The sequence below is a fragment of the Acomys minous genome (assembly GCF_964271855.1).
Source record: "Acomys minous genome assembly, chromosome: 1".
NCBI classification, from domain to species: domain Eukaryota; kingdom Metazoa; phylum Chordata; class Mammalia; order Rodentia; family Muridae; genus Acomys; species Acomys minous.
This window is the reverse complement of record NC_140483.1, coordinates 12,676,574-12,694,072: the sequence shown is the minus strand read 5'-3', so window position 1 is coordinate 12,694,072 and position 17,499 is coordinate 12,676,574. Positions and strand designations below refer to the sequence as shown.

The 17,499-nt window shown below is 42.2% G+C and overlaps 1 protein-coding gene across 1 annotated transcript in view; it reads left to right on the top strand.

The window, feature by feature from the left end:
- The window catches only part of TP53BP2 (tumor protein p53 binding protein 2), a 47,956-nt gene extending 41,246 nt beyond the window's left edge, over positions 1-6,710 (top strand). The window contains exons 16-18 of the mRNA XM_084783532.1: positions 803-969; positions 3,056-3,255; positions 5,960-6,710. Coding sequence (XP_084639658.1) covers positions 803-969; positions 3,056-3,255; positions 5,960-6,001 — 409 coding nt within the window. The 3' untranslated portion in view covers positions 6,002-6,710. The remainder of the gene's footprint in view (positions 1-802; positions 970-3,055; positions 3,256-5,959) is intronic.
- Positions 6,711-17,499: the final 10,789 nt, after the last annotated feature.

Here is a 17,499-nt window from a genome sequence, read left to right as displayed (position 1 = left end):
GCTCTTAGAAGGCAAAGCAGTGTGCCAGCATGCATCCTTCACATGCTGCCCATGTGCTGGTTTTGAGGATCTATTGTGTCTTCTTATAGTAGCCATTTTGTTAAAATTTTAAACAGTGAACTGTGATAAAATTGCTAGCATCCCTCCTCTCTACCCTGAGGTCACTGTGTAAAGTGAGATTTACTAGATCACATGCGCTGTAGTACTGGGACTGTCGAGGTGGGCGCTAAGTGAACAGTGGGCAGGTAGCCTGTACTATAGAGTGGACACTCTGGACAAAGTGCTGAAGTCACATTGCAAGGGGACAGTGCAGGATTCTATCATGCTACTCAAACCAGTCATAATTTATAACTTCAAAATTAACCTGGAATTTTCTCTAATATTTTGAGAGCTCAATTGACCTCATCTATTTTGATACTTCAGAAAGTGAAACCATAGGAGAGACAAAGCTCTTTTTGTGGAGGAATATGAAAACTTTTTATATAAAGGACTATAATTTAAACAAGAAATGATTATAGGGTTGGGGAGTCCAGAAAGAACCAAGTCCATCTTATTCTGTTCCTTTTAGATCACAGTGAAGACTCTGCTAGCCCCAGTGTAGTCCATTGCTTTAGATGCTTTCCTTTGTAGCTGTAACTCTTTTATTGGTACAGTCATCTGTTTTGATTGAACTGATTTTAAAAGCCATTTGTGAGGCTAGTAGGTAAGAGGCTGAGAAACTTTTTTTCACAGACAACTTACAAAGTGGAGGTTGTTCAGCTTGGAGAAACATCTGTAACCAGTTCTGTGTCTTACTTCATAGGACCCCGTTGCACTGTGCTGCTTCCTGTAACAATGTCCAGGTGTGTAAGTTCTTGGTGGAGTCAGGAGCAGCTGTGTTTGCTATGACCTACAGTGACATGCAGACGGCTGCAGACAAGTGCGAGGAGATGGAGGAAGGCTACACTCAGTGCTCCCAGTTTCTCTATGGTATGTAGCTAGTACAGTCAAATGTGTTAGTTGCCATATTCATTTACCTCTTTTTCTCTAGGGAATAGCTCAAAGCTCAATAAGTATTTTATTATTTGCTCTACATAGTTCTGAATGCTAAAATTAGGACAGCCTAGATCCCAGATACAGTGCCCCTTCCATGCACGTGCCTAGAAAATGCTGTTGTCAGAGACATCTTCAGCTGCAGCAGACTGTTGGTGTTAATGAGTCTTTGTACATTCAAAAGACGCTCTGTTAAGGCTTTAGCACTTAGTGAATTACAGCATGATGTGAAACAAGATTAAAAAAGACAATATAACACATTATGTTTTTGATTACTGTTAAAAATGCCCTATTAGGGCTGTACCTAGAAACTGATCTCTGTTTAGAGAAAAGTGGGACTGAAGTCAAGATGAGTATATGTTGATTGCCTTTTATGTAGGACTTTTTTTTTTAATCTGCAGTTGAAGTTAATTTTTCTGTTCATTATGGCTTGAGAGGACAGGAAATCAGGCAATCTCAGAAGACTAGATTGCCCAAGGTCTCAAAGCTTCCTAACAATTGTTCAAAAAGCTTCCCGATGCCGGGTGTGGTGGTACATGCCTGTAATCCCAGCACTCAAGGAGCCAGAGGCAAGTGGATCTCTGTGAGTTTGAGGCCAGCCTGGTCTACAAAGTGAGTCCAGGACAGTCAGGGCTACGCAGAGAAGCCCTGTCTCAAAACACACACACACACACACACACACACACACACACACACACACACACACACACACACACAGTGGGGTGGGGGCTGCTGGAGAAATGGCTCGGAGGTTAAGAGCACTGGTTGCTCTTCCAGAGGTCCTGAGTTCAGCAACCACATGGTGGCTCAAAACCATCTATAATGAGATCTGGTGTCTTCTTCTGGCGGGCAGGCACACATACAGGCAGAACATTGTATACATAATAAATAAATCAATCTTTTTTTTTTCTTAAGTTTCATAAGATTAAAGGCATAGGCCTTTGCATTCTCTGCCTGGTCATATTCCTTAGGTGTTTCTGCCGATTTCAAGTTATAGGTAAGAAAAGAGAGGGTGCTTGAAACTCTCATCTTTCTAAGTGTTTTTCTTTATTTTTTTGCTGTTTGTTTTGTGGCACTAGTTTTAAACCCAAGACCTTACACTTACTAGCAAATGTCTACTACTGAGTGACACCCAGCCCTTCATGATGTTTAGATTTCATTATTGAAACTTGTGATTACATTTTATTTTCAACTTTGAGCTGATAGAATTTTTGACATCAACATTACTTGTAAATTTATATGATAGACTATGAATTTTTTTAAAGACATGAAGGATATTTGGTCAGACTTTCTGATACATGATTGTTTCACAGATGTCAGGGTTGTTGATGATACAGTATGAAGTTACCTCCTGGTAACTGACTGAGCGCAGTAGGTCTGCACACAACTGCCCACCTAAGGGAGAAGAACATGGCCTCTCAAGCCCTGTTTGTAGATTTCAGCATCTAGAACTTTGATTTTTGTTTTAGAGTGACCATGTGTAGACTCTTATCTTATCTAAATTGCCATAGTCTGCATTCTAACAGATGATACTGTACTTTTTTCTTCTAATAACAAGCAATTGATGTAGGTGCTTTAACAGCTGGCACACTTCTGAAAGTTTTCCTGTTTGCTCTCTGTGTTAGGTGAAGACTGAAGTTGCACAGCCCTTTGGCTGTTATGCTAAGAAGTAGGTCAAAAGTTGACAAGCATGTCATTTTCTTTTTTAATGTCATAGATTCAAACCATTTTCCTTTTATCTCCTAGGCTAACAGAAGCCTTCCTCTCTGGGGAAGGTGAACTGTGTGAGATACCTAGGATGTGTTCTCTGTTGGCTTGTAGCTATGGCATCACTTGTATTCTGTAAACACTGCTGATCTTCCAGTTTCTCTCCCATGCTGGGGCATTTATTTCTTGAATGCTTAATGTTGTGGTTCTGACATTCTAGTGCGTATTCTTTCCCCGTCTGTCTCCGAGTCTAAGGTTCTTATGGTGGTGTAATCCGAGTGCTGAGTCCCATGGTCTCTCTCTGTCTCCTTTGTAGGGGTTCAGGAGAAAATGGGCATAATGAACAAAGGAGTCATTTACGCGCTGTGGGACTATGAGCCCCAGAATGATGATGAGCTGCTCATGAGAGAAGGAGACTGCATGACCGTCGTCCGCAGGGAAGATGAGGATGAAGTGGAGTGGTGGTGGGCACGCCTTAACGATAAGGAAGGATATGTTCCCCGCAACTTGCTAGGAGTAAGTCGCTCCAACACTGACTGTGTTTCATTATGTGGTAAAGTAGAGCTTTATATGAATTGCTGTGTAGATTCAGTGCAGTTTACTGCTCTTTGTTAATAAGACATTACGGGCCTGGAGAGATGGCTCAGCAGTTAAGAGCACTTGCTGCTCTTATGGAGGACTCAGGTTCACTTCCCAGTACTCCATGGAGCTCTCAACTGTCTATAAACTCCAAATCTAAGGGATCAGGTGCCTGCTCACTGCACACACATGGTACACGTACATAAATGCAGGTAACATGCTCATACACATAAAATCTTTACTAAAACACTTTGAAACTTAAATTTCTGATGCTCTTAATTTAGACTTACAGCCACATCTGCAGTGTACCTGATTATACTTTAGGAACATGTTAGTAGCTTTGAAAGCCAGAATAATGTGTTTCTAAATTTTTGCATTAGGCTTTTTTATAGGTTTAAGGAAGGTGCCATATAGGTCATGCCCATACTCCCAGCACTTGGGACGTAGAAGTAGGAAGGTCAGAAACAAACTCTTTGATGGACTTGGGTATTCTTGTGTGTGGCCTGTGTGCAACAGAGTGTGTCGGTTGTGTGAAAAACTGAGAGAAATAGTGAAGGTAGGTTGAGGTAAGGTTTGAAGGTAAACGTGCTTGTGAATCTGCTACTAAGGAATAGGAAAGAAGCTTAAGGGAAGGAAGGGCGGGTGATGTGTACATGCCGCCTCAGGCACTGGGTCCCCCATCTCTGCCGCCCCGCTCAGAACATGTCTGTTCTGGATAAGCAGGTGGAGAAGACTGGAGAAGCTGCCTCCTGAGCGTGCTGTGCAGACAGCGGAGGGAGACCACGTAAAGCATCGGGAGGTGTTTATCAAGTGTAATAGACAAGGCCTGGGAGGCTCCGCCAGCGTTACACGGGGAGCAGGGTTCTGTTTGCTAAGGGTCCCCTGCTTGAGTGTTTCGGGTGCCTGTCACATGTCCATTACAAGTCATTGCTGCAGTTTAATTACTGTGAAGTCAGCTGCTGAGCCATCTCTCTAGCCTCACCACCCCTTAGTCTCTCAGGAGCTGGGGTTATAGCTGTTCAGCTGTTCAGCACTGCGCTTAGATGAGTTCCCTCCTTGCCCTGTCCCCTGTTTCTGTGGGCAAGGCGATGAAAAGGTTTTACTATGTGGCAGAGGCTGACATCAAACTCTGAATTCTTCAATCTTCCAAGTGCTGGGTTTACAGCTATGTCTCACCTACCTACCTCAATTGATAACCAATTATGCATATTTGTTATATATAACGTGATTTTTAGAAACATTTATTTTTTGTGTATATGTGTTTATGCATGTGCCACACAGTAAGTGTGTGAGATCAGAAGACATTTTGAGGGGGTTCAGAGATTAAGCTCAGGTCATGAAGCTTGGCAGCCAATATCCTTACCTGCTGAACCATCTTGCCAGTTCCTGTCTTCCTAGCACCTACCCAGCTTAAAATAATGATTTATATTTATAAAATGGCTAAGTCAAGCTAATTAACATGTATAATCTGACATAGTTAGCTTTTTATTTTGTGATGGAAATAAAATCTATTAACCAGTTTTCAGTTAGTATGCATGGCTTTTAAGTATAATTCTTACGTTGTACAGCAGAACTCAGAATAGGCTCATTTTTTTAGTGAAGAAATTCCCCTAGTTAATGAGGTTGGAGGATTATTCTTGGGAGGGGAGGCAGTTAAGAGATTCTGTTGAGTCCTCAGAAAGTTCTGAAATCAACAAACTGGGATAAAGGTTTTAATTTAGTCTGAAACTTAGATACTCTTAGTTCTTCGGCAGTCTCTTCTATAGAAGTGTGCTCTACATATCATGTTTAAGTATCTTTTGGTGTTAAAAAAAAAAGGAAATTTCACAATGTTGAATTTTTAGACAGGATCAACCACAAATCTGGAAAGTGCATTGGCAAATGCACTCTTAAATGACCACAACACCCCTTTTATTTCCTTGTCTATAAGGGAAAGGAGGGGGAAGGGTTTATATAGTTTGACTTTCTCTGGGCGTCTAGAAGGGCCTTCCAACCCTCACATAGCTTCTCCTCCACCATGTTATGGGAAACACAGCCAGCAACGTTCTAAAGCTTCCCTCCCACCTTCCCTAAGTGTGCTGACTCAGACCTTTTGTTCTTGATAACGCTCGGATCCCACCCATAGTGCCATGTCCCTGGAAATAATGTTGAAGGGGTGTGGTTTGCTTCCATGGTACCAGCACTTTGGAGGCCGAGGCAAGGGGATTATTAGGCTAGCCTGAGCTACCTTGAGAGACCCTGCCTTTAGAGGGGGAGTTCTGTTTTGTCATAATGGGTGTTCCAATGTCTGGAGCATACAGCAGTTTACAAGCACTCTTCAGCAGTTTGGCTTCCCTGGACTGCTATGTAGTTGAGCAAACTGCAAGTTGAGTTCATGACTGGAGTTTCTCTGTCAGTGTCTAGTGATACTGTTCCAGCTGGTGGACCCTGTGACCCTCAAAGGTCTTTTGGAGGGTAGTCAGTGAGCCCAGTGCTCAGAGTGAGCCCTGTGTACTCAGGCAGGTAGCATGCTTCCGCAACCCACTGCTGCCTCAGTTGGTTTCCTGTGTCGCATTCTTTGCCCTCCTTTCTGTATTTATTGGATTGTTGTAGAACTTGCATACATATGCCACATGTAAATACTTTTGTAATTCTGTTGCAGCTATACCCAAGAATTAAACCCAGACAAAGGAGCTTGGCCTAAACTTGAGTTAATGAAGAATTAATAAGCTACAAGAAGTACGATGATTGTTCTGGAAAAAATTCAGAAGACTTGCTTTAATGACAATGTAGCTTGAAAGCAATGAAGAATGTCCTGGAAGAAATGAAGGATTGAAGAAGTCAGCATTAGCCAAGGACATGGGCAGCAGGGATCAGGATGCCCAGTTAGCACCGTCTGTGCTGAGCAAAGGCTCGGTGCACCATAGATAACAGCAACGATCCTGTTTATGTCAAGAAATGGGACCATTTGTTGGGCTGTGGGAAATCATCTTCTTTTCCTGCTTAGGGTGTTCTTGGCACTGTTCCTATACCAGCCTCCTGCCAGAAAGGACCAGTGCCATCTGGCACCATCTCCAACTGTCCCCTAGCCCCAGCAGGCTCTGGGGACCCTGGAGCTGCATACTTGTGTGTTATCAGTGAAGAGCTGTTAGCTGCTTGTCAGTGAGCAACATCCATTGTATGTGTTCCTGTAGCATTTAAGCATTATGCATATATTTGAAATACTGAAGCTAAAGTACACTACCTAATCTAAATTAGATTTAGAATCTTGTTTTTAGGTTGAATTTGAATCTATATTTATTGTCTTTTTTGTATCTTGGAAATTAGAGATTTGTAATAGATTTAGCCTTATTTGTCAAGAACATAGCTGATTTTAAAAATGATTGTAATAAAATTAAACTTTATGACTCTAAGGCAGTTACTGCTTTTCCTTTCAATGTCATAAACGACTTTGGTGATAGGTCATAAGCCATTGGGCATCTCCTGCACAGCTGAGAAGCAATGAACTGCGTGATTGATGTGCATGAACTGTGGTAAAATCTCCTTATAGTCACGTGATTGAAAAACAGCTCTTATTTACAAAAAACTCAGCTTTGCAGTCCACAAGTCTGCATGGCTAGACTGTTGTGCTTATTTTTAAGAGATCGAGAGTGCACACGCGCATATGTGAGTGTTTCATCTGTGGAGGCTGCAGGGGGTATCTGATCCCATGGAGCTGGCTTTAAAATGGCTTGTGAACTACCTGATGGCATCTGAACTCTGGCCCTCTGCTAGAGCAGTCCGTGCTCTTAGCCACTGAGCCATCTCTTCAGCCCCTAATTTTGTAATTTCAGAGATCTTAGAGGTCATAGTGACAGGAAGTTTACATGGACCCTCTGCTGGGTCATTTTAATGTCTATTTTTTTTCACAGTTTTTCCCTGTTTTAAATTTTTTTTATTTAAGTAATTTTTCAGATTACATCTCAGTTGTTATCCCCTCACTTGTATCCTCCTGGTCCTCCTTCCCTCCCTCCTTCTTTTACCCTATTCCCCTCCCCTAGGCCTGTGACAGAAGAAGACCTCTTCCCCCACCATGTCATCACAGCTTATCAGGTCTCATCCTGATAGCCTGCTTACTCTTCCTCTGAATGCCACCAGGCCTCCCCACCAAGGGGAAGTGGTCACAGGGGGCACCAGAGTTTGTGTCAGAGTCAGTCCCTGCCAGATCTGCCAGCCTTGATGATCTTCTTGTAGGTTTCTAGGACCCTCTGGATCCTTCTATTTCTCCATTCTCCCATACCTGTCCCACTTGGAGTCCCAGTAGGAGTCCCAGCATCTATCCCAATCTCCTGCTAAGTAAAGACTTTGAGGGGACATCTCTTTTGGGCTAGTGTCCAATTGTAAGTGAGTATATGCCATGTGTATCTTTCTGTGTTTGGGTTAACTCACTCAGGATGATCATTTCTAGTTCCATCCATTTACTTGCAAATTTCAGGAATTCCTTGCTTTTAATAGCTGAGTAGTATTCCATATTGTAAATGTACCACAGTTTCTTTATCCATTCTTTGACTGAGGGACATCTAGGTTGTTTCCAGGTTCTGGCCATTACGAATAAGGCTGCTGTGAACATGGTTGAGCATATGTCCTTGTGTGGTGGAGCATCTTTTGGGTATATATTTTTATAAAATTATGTTTGTTTATTTTTACCACCAATCAAGTTAATGAGTTGTTTTAGAACCCATTTTGCTTAAGGAAATTATAATTTAATAGATATAAATTTAAAAGTGGTGGTAGTTCCTTTTCTTTCTTTCTTTCTCTTTCTTTTTTTTTTTTTTTTACATGTTTTTAAAAGCAACTGAATTTTAACAAAGACAGTTAAAACAAGGACAATGGAGAAAAAAATGACCACATGAATTAAGTGTGGAGACTGCGCAGCAGAGAAAATTCTAAACCAGAAGGTGTCCCTTCCCTAGTTAGTCTGGCATAGATGTAGGGATTTTTTTCAGACTATTTCCTAATCAGCTAACACCATAGGGAGATCAACTTGGATTATCCAGGTGGGTCCTGTATAACCACATGAGCGCTTGGAAAGCTGATGGGGAGGCAGGAGCTTGAGGCAGAAGGGGCGGTCAGCCAGACTTAGGGTATTTTTGAAGATGAAAGGGGTCATAAACCACAAAGTATAGAAACTTAAGAAAAACTGGACTGAAAGCCTGCAAGGTGACAAGACCTCAGCTTGTAGCCTGTGTGCCTGAGTGCACCCCACCTGGGAAGGTGATCTGTCTGGAGGTGAGTCAACACGTGAGGGGTGGGGCTGCACTAATGGAACTTGTGTTGGACCCTAGTCTGCGTAAGTGTGAGGTGATGGGTATTTCTTAAGCCACTAAGTTTGTATGAGATGTTAGAGTGGGGAACGCATGACATGGATTCTAGAACTAGACTGTTGTACTGCCGTAATTATTTGTAGGACCTCACTAAAACAGTTGACCTCTCTGAGACTTGTTCTGCTGATGTAGATTGTGGAGAGAAACCAAGTAAAGTGCTACAGAGAATGCTGAAGAATTATGCAAGTCTGTGAAAACAGAAGAAGAGAGAATTAGGAAACCCAGCCTGCTGCAATTCCTTAATCTTACCACTCATTTTTATTCTCTATAATTTTTTACCTGTTTGATTATTAAAGTGTCAAAGCTTCTTTGGGGTAATAATTGGAAATGTAGAAAAAGGTTATTGACAAAAACCACAGCTTTCAGGGGAATAAGAGACAGTTTATTATGGAGCCAACTTGAATGACCAAGGCTCAGGAAACATGGAGCCAGGCTACTCCATGGTTCTGTATTCCTACCTGAAGCAGTTTCATGAAGCTTTATAAAAATAGTACAAGGAAAGGTACACATCAAGGCAATTTCAAAAGAAATTGGTGGGTACATCAGAGAGGCAGTTACACAAGATGGGGAATCTCTCCTGTAGGTCTCAGATGCTATCTGATGACATTCTTAGACGTTAGGTTAATAGACTCTATTAGTCACCAGATGTTAGTCTTAAATACAGGTGGGCAAGGAATGGCTATTCAGGAACCAAAAGTAACCCCATATACAAACCAGGCCCTACATCTGCAACACTGTAGTCTCTCCACGTCACTGCGTTTCTAACCGGTCTTCAGGCATCTTCTGTCTAGGGATTCTTGTTTAGAGTTAGGCAGTAGATACTGTGGAGAGACTGTTGGGCATAGTTTTTTGGGATCTTAACTTTGAATTTTTAGTGCATTATTGAGAGCATGCTGTAAGCAATTCTGTATTGTTGCTTGCCGCTGTGGGTTAAGATTCAGTGGTAATAAAAAACTCATAATAGTTTATCAAATGATTTAATGTTTAATATGGGCTTTTTTTTCAGTTATGTGTATTGCTATTGTAGTCATCTTTGTTTTGTTTTTTTAATTTATATATTCCCTTCACATCCCAATCGTACCCCCCTAGCCCCCGTCACCTTATCCTCAGAAAGGGGAGGTTCCTCCCCCCTCCACTGACCCAGCCCAGCACATCAAGTCACGTCAGGACTGAGCTCATCCTCATCCACTGAGGCCAGGCAAGGCAGCCCTGTTAGGGTGAAGTGATCAAAAGCAGGCAACAGAGTCCATGTTAGACAGCACCTGATCAACTTCCTAGGGGACCCAAATGAAGATCAAACTGCCTGTCGGTTATATATGTGTAGGGGGCCTAGGTCCAGTCCATGTATGCTCTTTGGTTGGTACCTGCATCTCTGTAAGCCTCCCTGGGTCTATGTTGGATCTGTTGGTCTTGCGGCATTCTTGTCCCCTCCAGGTCCCCCACCCCCACACTTCCACAGGACTCCCTGAGCTCTGCCTAATGCTGGGCTGTGAGTCTCATTCCATTTGATTGGCATCTGATTTCAACAGCTGCTGCATGGGGCCTCTCAGAGAATGATTAAGTTGGGTTCCTGTCTGTAAACATAGAGTATCGTTAATGGTATCAGGAATTGGCTCTCTCACATGAGGTGGGTCTCAGGTTGGGCCAGGCATTGGTTGGTCATTCCCTTACTCTATTCTTTCTCTCTGTATATCTTTTGGGCAGGGTAAATTTTGGTTTTAAGGTTTTGTAGGTGGATTGGTGTTCCCCCCACCACCACTACAGGTACTGCGTGGCTAGAAGGGGACCTCCTCAGCCTCCTGTACCCGCTGCCAGGAGACTTAGCTAGCGACATCCCCACACCCCATACCCTTCCTGTAGCTTACCGTTGCAGGTCTCCAGCTTGTCTCAGTGATGCCCCCACCTTCGGCTTCCCTTTTTTCTCCAAGCCCTCAAACCTCCCCTCCCCACTCTTCCTCACATCTGCCCCACCCCCTTGTTTCCCTCCACACTCCCTCTCCTATCCAGTTCCTGCTCTACTTCCATTTCCACTGTCTATTCTATTTGCCCATCTGAGTGAGATTCAAGGAGGGCCTCCCTTGGGCCCCCTTGTTACTTAGCTTCTTTGGACCTGTGAATGGTTATCCTGTAAAATATGACTAATATCTGCTTATAAGTAAATAATACTGTGTATATACTCTTCTGGGTCTGGGTTACCTTGCTCAGAATGATCCTTTCTAGTTACATCCATTTGCATATAAATTTCATGATTTCCTTGTTTCTAATAGCTGAGTAGTATTCCATTGTGTAAATACACCACAATTTCTTTATCCATTCTGTGGTTGAGGGACATCTAGATTGTTTCCAGTTTCTGGCAATTATGAATAAAGTCACTATGAACATAGTTGAGCAAATGTCCTTGTGGTGTGGTAGAGCATCTTTGGTTATATGCCCAGAAGTGGTAGAGCTGGGTCTTGAGGTAGAACTATTTCCAATTTTCTGAGAAAGCACCAGATTGATTTCTAAAGTGGTTGTACAAGTTGGCACTCCCACCAGCAATGGAGGAGTGTTCTCCTTTCTCCACATCCTTGTCAGTATGTGCTGTCACTTGAGTTTTTTTTTATCTTAGCCATTCTAACATGTGTAAAATGGAATCTCAGAGTCATTTTGATTTGTATTTCCCTGATGACTAGGATGTTGAGCATTTCTTCTTGGCCATCCAAGATTTCTGTTGAGAACTCTGTTTAGCTCTCTTCCCCATTTTTAAAATTAGATTCTTTGGGTGGGATTGAGGCCTACTAGTCCTTCCCCTGTGCACTTTGGTGGGTTTTTGTTGTTGTTGTTGTTTGTTTGTTTGTTTTTTGTTTTATGGTTTTTCGAGACAGGGTCTCTCTGTGTTAACCTTGGCTGTTCTAGACTCGCTTTGTAGACTAGGGCCTCCAACTCACAGCAATCCGCTTGCCTCTGCTTCCCGAGTGCTGGGATTAAAGGCATGTGTCACCACTCCCGGCCTACTGATGATTTTTTAATTAATTTTTTATCTAGCCCCTTTGCTAAAGGTGTGTATTGGCTGTGTGAGTTATCTGGTAGGATTTTGGGTCTTTTATATATACTATCATATCATCTGTGAATAGGGATACTTTGACATCTTCCTTTCCAATTTGTATCCTCTTGATCTCCTTCAGTCGTCTTATTGCTCTAGCTGGAACTTTAAGTACTGTATTGAAGAGATATGGAGAGAGTGAGCAGCCTTATCCCTAATTTTAGTCAAATTGCTTTGAGTTTCTCTCCATTTAATTTCATGTTGGCTATTGGCTTGCTCTATATAGCTTTTATTATGTTTAGGTATGGGCCTTAAATCCCTTATCTCTCCAATATTTTTATTATGAAGGGGTGATGAATTTTGTCAAAGGCTTTTTCAACATGTAATAGTATGCTCTAAAGCCATCTGGACTTTGCTTTTTGTTGTTGTTGTTGTTGTTGTTGTTGCTGTTGAAAGACTTTTGATGATTACTTCTATTTACTTATGAGTTTTAGGACTGTTTAAAATGTTTGCCTGATCTTGATTTAACTTTGGTAAGTGAAATCTGTCAAGAAAATCGTCCATTCCCCTTAGATTTTCCAATTTTGTGGAGTATAGGTTTTTGTAGTAGTACCTAATGATTCTTTGGATTTCCACAGTATCTGTTGTTATATTGTCTTTCTCATTTCTGAATTTGTTAATTTGTACTGTCTCTCTGCCTTTTAATTAGTTTGGCTAGGGGTGTTGTCTATCTTGTTGATTTTTCTTAAAGAACAGCTCTTGGCTTTATTTATTCTTTGTATCATTCTCTTTGTTTCCAAGTTACTGATTTCAGCCCTGAGTTTGATTATTTCCTGTGTACTCTTGGGTGCATTTGCTTACTTTTGTTCTATAGCTTTTAGATGTGCTTTTAAATTGCTAGTATGAGAATGCTACAATTTCCTTATGAAGGCACTTAGTGCTAAGAACTTTCCTTTCTGTACTGATTTCATTGTGCTCCATAAGTTTGGGTATATTGTGTCTTCATTTTCATTGAATTCTAGAAGGTCTTTATTTCTTCTCTGACCCAGTGGTCATTAAGTAGAAAGTTGGTCAGTTCCCATGAGTTTGTATGCTTTCTCTTGTTTCTGTTGTTGAAATCTAGCTATAATCCATGGTGGTCTGATAAGATACAAGGCATCATTTCAATTTTCTTGTATCTGTTTAGGCTTGTTTTGTGACTGAGTATGTAGTCAATTTTTTAGAAGGTTCCATGTGGTGCTGAGAAGAATGTATATTCTTTTGTGTTTGGATGAAATGTTATGTAGATATCTGTTAGGTCCATTTGATTTATGGCATCAGTTAGTTTAATTATGTCTGTTTAGTTTCTGTCTCATTGATCTGTCCATTGGTGAGAGTAGGGTGTTGAAGCCGCCTACTATTAATGTGTGAGGATCAGTATGTGATTTAAGTTTTAGTAATCTTTCTTTTGTAAGGGTGGGTGCCCTTGTATTTGGGGCATAGATGTTCAGAATTGAGACGTCATCTTGGAGGATTTTTCCTTTGATGAGTATGAAGTGCCCTTTCTCATCTCTTTTGGTTAATTTTGGTTAAAATCTATTTTATTAGATATTAGAATAGCTACTCCAGATTGCTTCTTGGGTCCCTTTGTCTGGAAACCCTTTTTCCAGCTCTATATTCTGAAGTAATGTCTATCTTTGTTGCTGAGGTGTGTTTCTTGTATGCAGCAGAATGATGGGTCCTGTTTACACATCCATTCTGCTAGGTTGTGTCTTTTTATTGGGGAATTAAGTCTGTTGATGCTGAGAGATATTAATGACCAATGATTGCTAGCTCCTGTTATTTTGATGTTGGTGATTGTAGTCTGTTTGTGTGCTTTTCTTCTTTTAGTTTTGTTTCAGCCAAGTTATTTATTTCCTGTGTTTTCTTGTGTGCAGTTCCTTCGGTTGGGGTTTTCCTTATTGTCTCCTCTTCTTTTCCTTCCTTGTTTCCTTCTTGTGCATAGATATTTTAAAAATTTGGATTTGTTATAGAATTACTTGTTTTCTCCATCTATGATGATTGAAAGTTTTGCTGAGTATAATAGTCTGGGCTGATATCTGTGGCCTCTTAAGGTGTGCAAGACATCTGTCCAGGCCCTTCTTTTATTTAGAGTCTTTGTTGAGAAGTCAGGTGTGATTCTGATAGGTTTGCCTTGATATGTTACTTGAACTTTCTCCCTTGCAGCTTTTAATATTTTTCTTTGCTCTGTCCCCTTTGATGATGCTGCTGCTGCTGCTGATGATGATGATGATGATTATTATCTGGTGGGAGGAATTTCTTTTCTAGTATAATATATTTGGTGTTCTGTAGGCCTCTTATATGTTTATAGGCACGTCTTTAGGTTGGAGAAATTTTCTTCTATGATTTTGTTGAAAATATATTCTGGACATTGGAGCTGGGAATCTTCTCTTTCTTCTAGTCCTATTATTCTTAGGTTTTGTCTTTTCATAGTATCCTTGATTTCTTGGATGTTTTGTGTCAGGAATTTTTTTAGATTTACATTATCTTTAACAGATGTATCAATTTCTTCAATTGTATCTTCTGTGCCCAAGATTCTCTCCTTCATCTCTTATATTCTGTCAGTGATACTTACCTCTGTAGTTCCTGTTTTCTTCCATACATTTTCCTTCTCCAGGATTGCCTCAATTTATATTTTCTTTATTGTGTGTATTTTTATTTTCCGGTCTTGAATTGTTTTATTCATTTTTTTCACCTGTTTGTATTTCCCTGTATTTCTTTAGAAGATTAATTCATTTCCTCTTTAGGGCCTCTATCTGTTTGATTGTATTTTCCTGTATTTCTTTAAGGGATTTATTTGCTTTCTCTTTAAAGGCATCTATCATCTTCATAAGCATAGATTTAGGATAATTTTCTTGTGTTTCAGTTGTATTAGGGTATCCAGGGCTGCTTGCGGTGGAATTACTGGATTCTGGAGATGCCTTATCGACCTGGCTTTTGTTGCTTGTTCTTACACTAGCCTTTAGCCATCTGGTTCTCTGTGGTGTTGGCTGGTTGTTCCTTGTACCCATTGGGTTTCTGAAGAGGGTAGGAAGAGCCCTCACTAGGAGGCAAATGTTCCTGGAGTGGCCCTCCTGGGTATGGTTGTGGACTGACTGCGGGATCTCAGCAGGAGATCCTGCTGATGTTCTCCTTAGATGGCCGTGTCCCAGTTAGACCCACAGGCAGGGGATTGGAGTGCTGGCGTCTAGCCTGTATGAGCCTGAGGACCAGCAGGTCTCCTCAGGAACCCAGGAGCCCTCCTCTTACTAGGGAACTCCCAGAGTCAGCAGCCCCACCACTCCCTTGCTCACACCATGGTCTTTGAGCTCAAGCAGCCCAAACTGCATGCTTGATGGGCACTGCCATTTTGGACTGAGATCCTGTATGTTCCTGAGGTCTGGCTGGTCTCCTCAGATAGATGGGTAGAGCCATGGACAGGAGGCTGGGACCACTTTCCCTGGATCCCTGGAGTTGGGTGGCCAGTTGCTGGAGCCATTTTCTCTCAGGAAGATAGGACAGAGGCTGGAACCAAGCATTATGGGACCTGGGGACAACAGGAATAGCCAGATGGCCAGAGGCTAAAACAGCACCCATAGGCTCTCTTCTCACCTGGAAACACAGACGTTGGCATTTTGGAGTCTGCAGCATGGTCCTCTAATTGCTCTGCAGTCACTGCAGTCCTGCTACTCAGATTCCTTGTCACTGGGTGTTGCCATCTTGGATTTTTCTATTGTAGTCATTCTAACACCAGAATTTATAGGTTTTTGTAAAATAAGGAGAAGGAAGCACTGAGCAGCAGGCTATGCTAAGGAGGAAAGAATAAACTTTGCTCAGATATAATAGGCAGCGAAGCCTTGGCTGCAGGTATTGTCATGTGACCTGAGTCACAGTTGACAAAGGAAACAGACAAGCAAACTAGGGGATTGTGGACTCAGGTCTCAGGAAGTAGTGAATGGGATTAAAGGCAGCAGAGTCTGGCGGGGTGGGGGTGGTCTGGGCGCTGAGACGTGTTCCTAGGAGTTGGCATGAGGGAGAACTGGTCCTTAGCCATATAAGAAGACTGATAGGCTATCAATTAGCTAGGTGGTACCAGGTAGAAAAGTGATTTGGAGAACAAAGAAGTAAATCTAGAAGGGACCATTTAGAATCTCTGGCCCCAGGTAGGGATAGGTCAGGGTAGCAGCGGTGAGATTAGGATGCTGCTGAGAAGGAGCCATGAGAAGAAAGATTGAAAGAGATGAGTGTACCTGGTCCCCAAAAGGGCCAAGATAGGTCTGGGCTTGCAATTCAGGGTAGAGGTTTAGGGGAGTGGAGGCGAGATATAGGCTAGGTCAGTCCCTATGGGGTCAAAAAGCTTGGGAGTTTATTTCTTCCCTGTAAAATGGACACTGACCGGTTTTTAAATTTTGATTTGCTTACTTTTATGTTTATGTTTGTTTTGCCTGCTTAACATAATTGTACACTCTATGCATGCAATGCCTATGGAGGCCGGAAGATCTGCTGGAACTGGAGTTACAGAAGGCTGTGAGCTGTCACGGGGTGTTGAGAACTAAACCTGGGCTCTTCTTGCTCCCCCCTCCCCCACTGCAATGAAGAACAAAGTTGACAGCAAGGAGAGCACCTGAGATTAAAGTGTAGCAGGAGGGCTGCATGCTGCCAGCTAGTGATGCCTAGAACAGCCTTGGCCACTTGGGAGGGGCCTGTTCTGCTCCATCTACACCTTACTCAAGACTCTTCTCCTCTCCGCTTATTAAGACAGAACCCCCACGCTCACGCCTGCCTGGGTCTCCTAGCCTCATGTTTCAAACATCACCTTCCTCAATCCTAGTCCATCTTCAGTCCTTGTCACCATGGTCCTGAGACAACCCATTCCTCCTTATCCCAGAACCCCTCAGTGTTGAACAGAGAAAGTTGATGCCAGTGGCCTGAGTTAGCTCTGTATTCACTCTCCAACCTCTTGGCCTTTCCAGCCCATTCTAGCTGCATTTGAGAATCCATCTACTTACTCCTAGTTCACATGGTGCTATAAATCCTGATCTGTGGAGGTAGAGCCAGGAGGAAGAGGAGTTCAAGGCCAATGTTAGCTACATAGTTCCAGATCTGCCTGGACGATATGATGGCTTGTTATTTTTTTTAAAAGATATGTATTTATTTATTTATTTTTATTATGTGTACAGAAGAGGGCATCAGATCACATTATAGATGGTTGTGAGCCATCATGGGGTTGATGGGAATTGAACTAAGGATCTCTGGAAGAGCAGTCAGTGCTCTTAACCTCTGAGCCATCTCTCCAACCCATGATGGCCTGTTATATATCCCCTGCCCATGGGGAAAAAAAATCTGCCCACTAAACTCTCCATGAGATAGGTAGCATTTTCCTATGGGGTCACCTATCTTTCTTTCTCATTTTGTGATTCTTCAGGGATCACCAGTGACAGGCCTAAGCCTAGATTAGTGATTTAACATGTGGCTTCTCTCAGCTTTCTTGCTGGCTCCCATTAGAGCTGGCATAAGTGACTGTGCCAGCAATGATATAGGGCACTTCCTAAACAAACCCAACAAGCAGGTGAAATCAGGGCTGCCCTTTCTCGTCAAATGACCAGACCTTCTGAACTAGAGTTTTAAAAAGATTGCATAGTTCCAGAGTTTAATTATAGGTAAGATGTCTTTTCATTGTATGACTCTTTGGAGTGGCAGACCTCATTTAAGTAGATAGAACCCAGCTGTAATCCTGTGTGCTCATAAACCCTCCCACTGGAGCCACACGCTAGGAAGAAAAACAAGGCTTGGCATGGC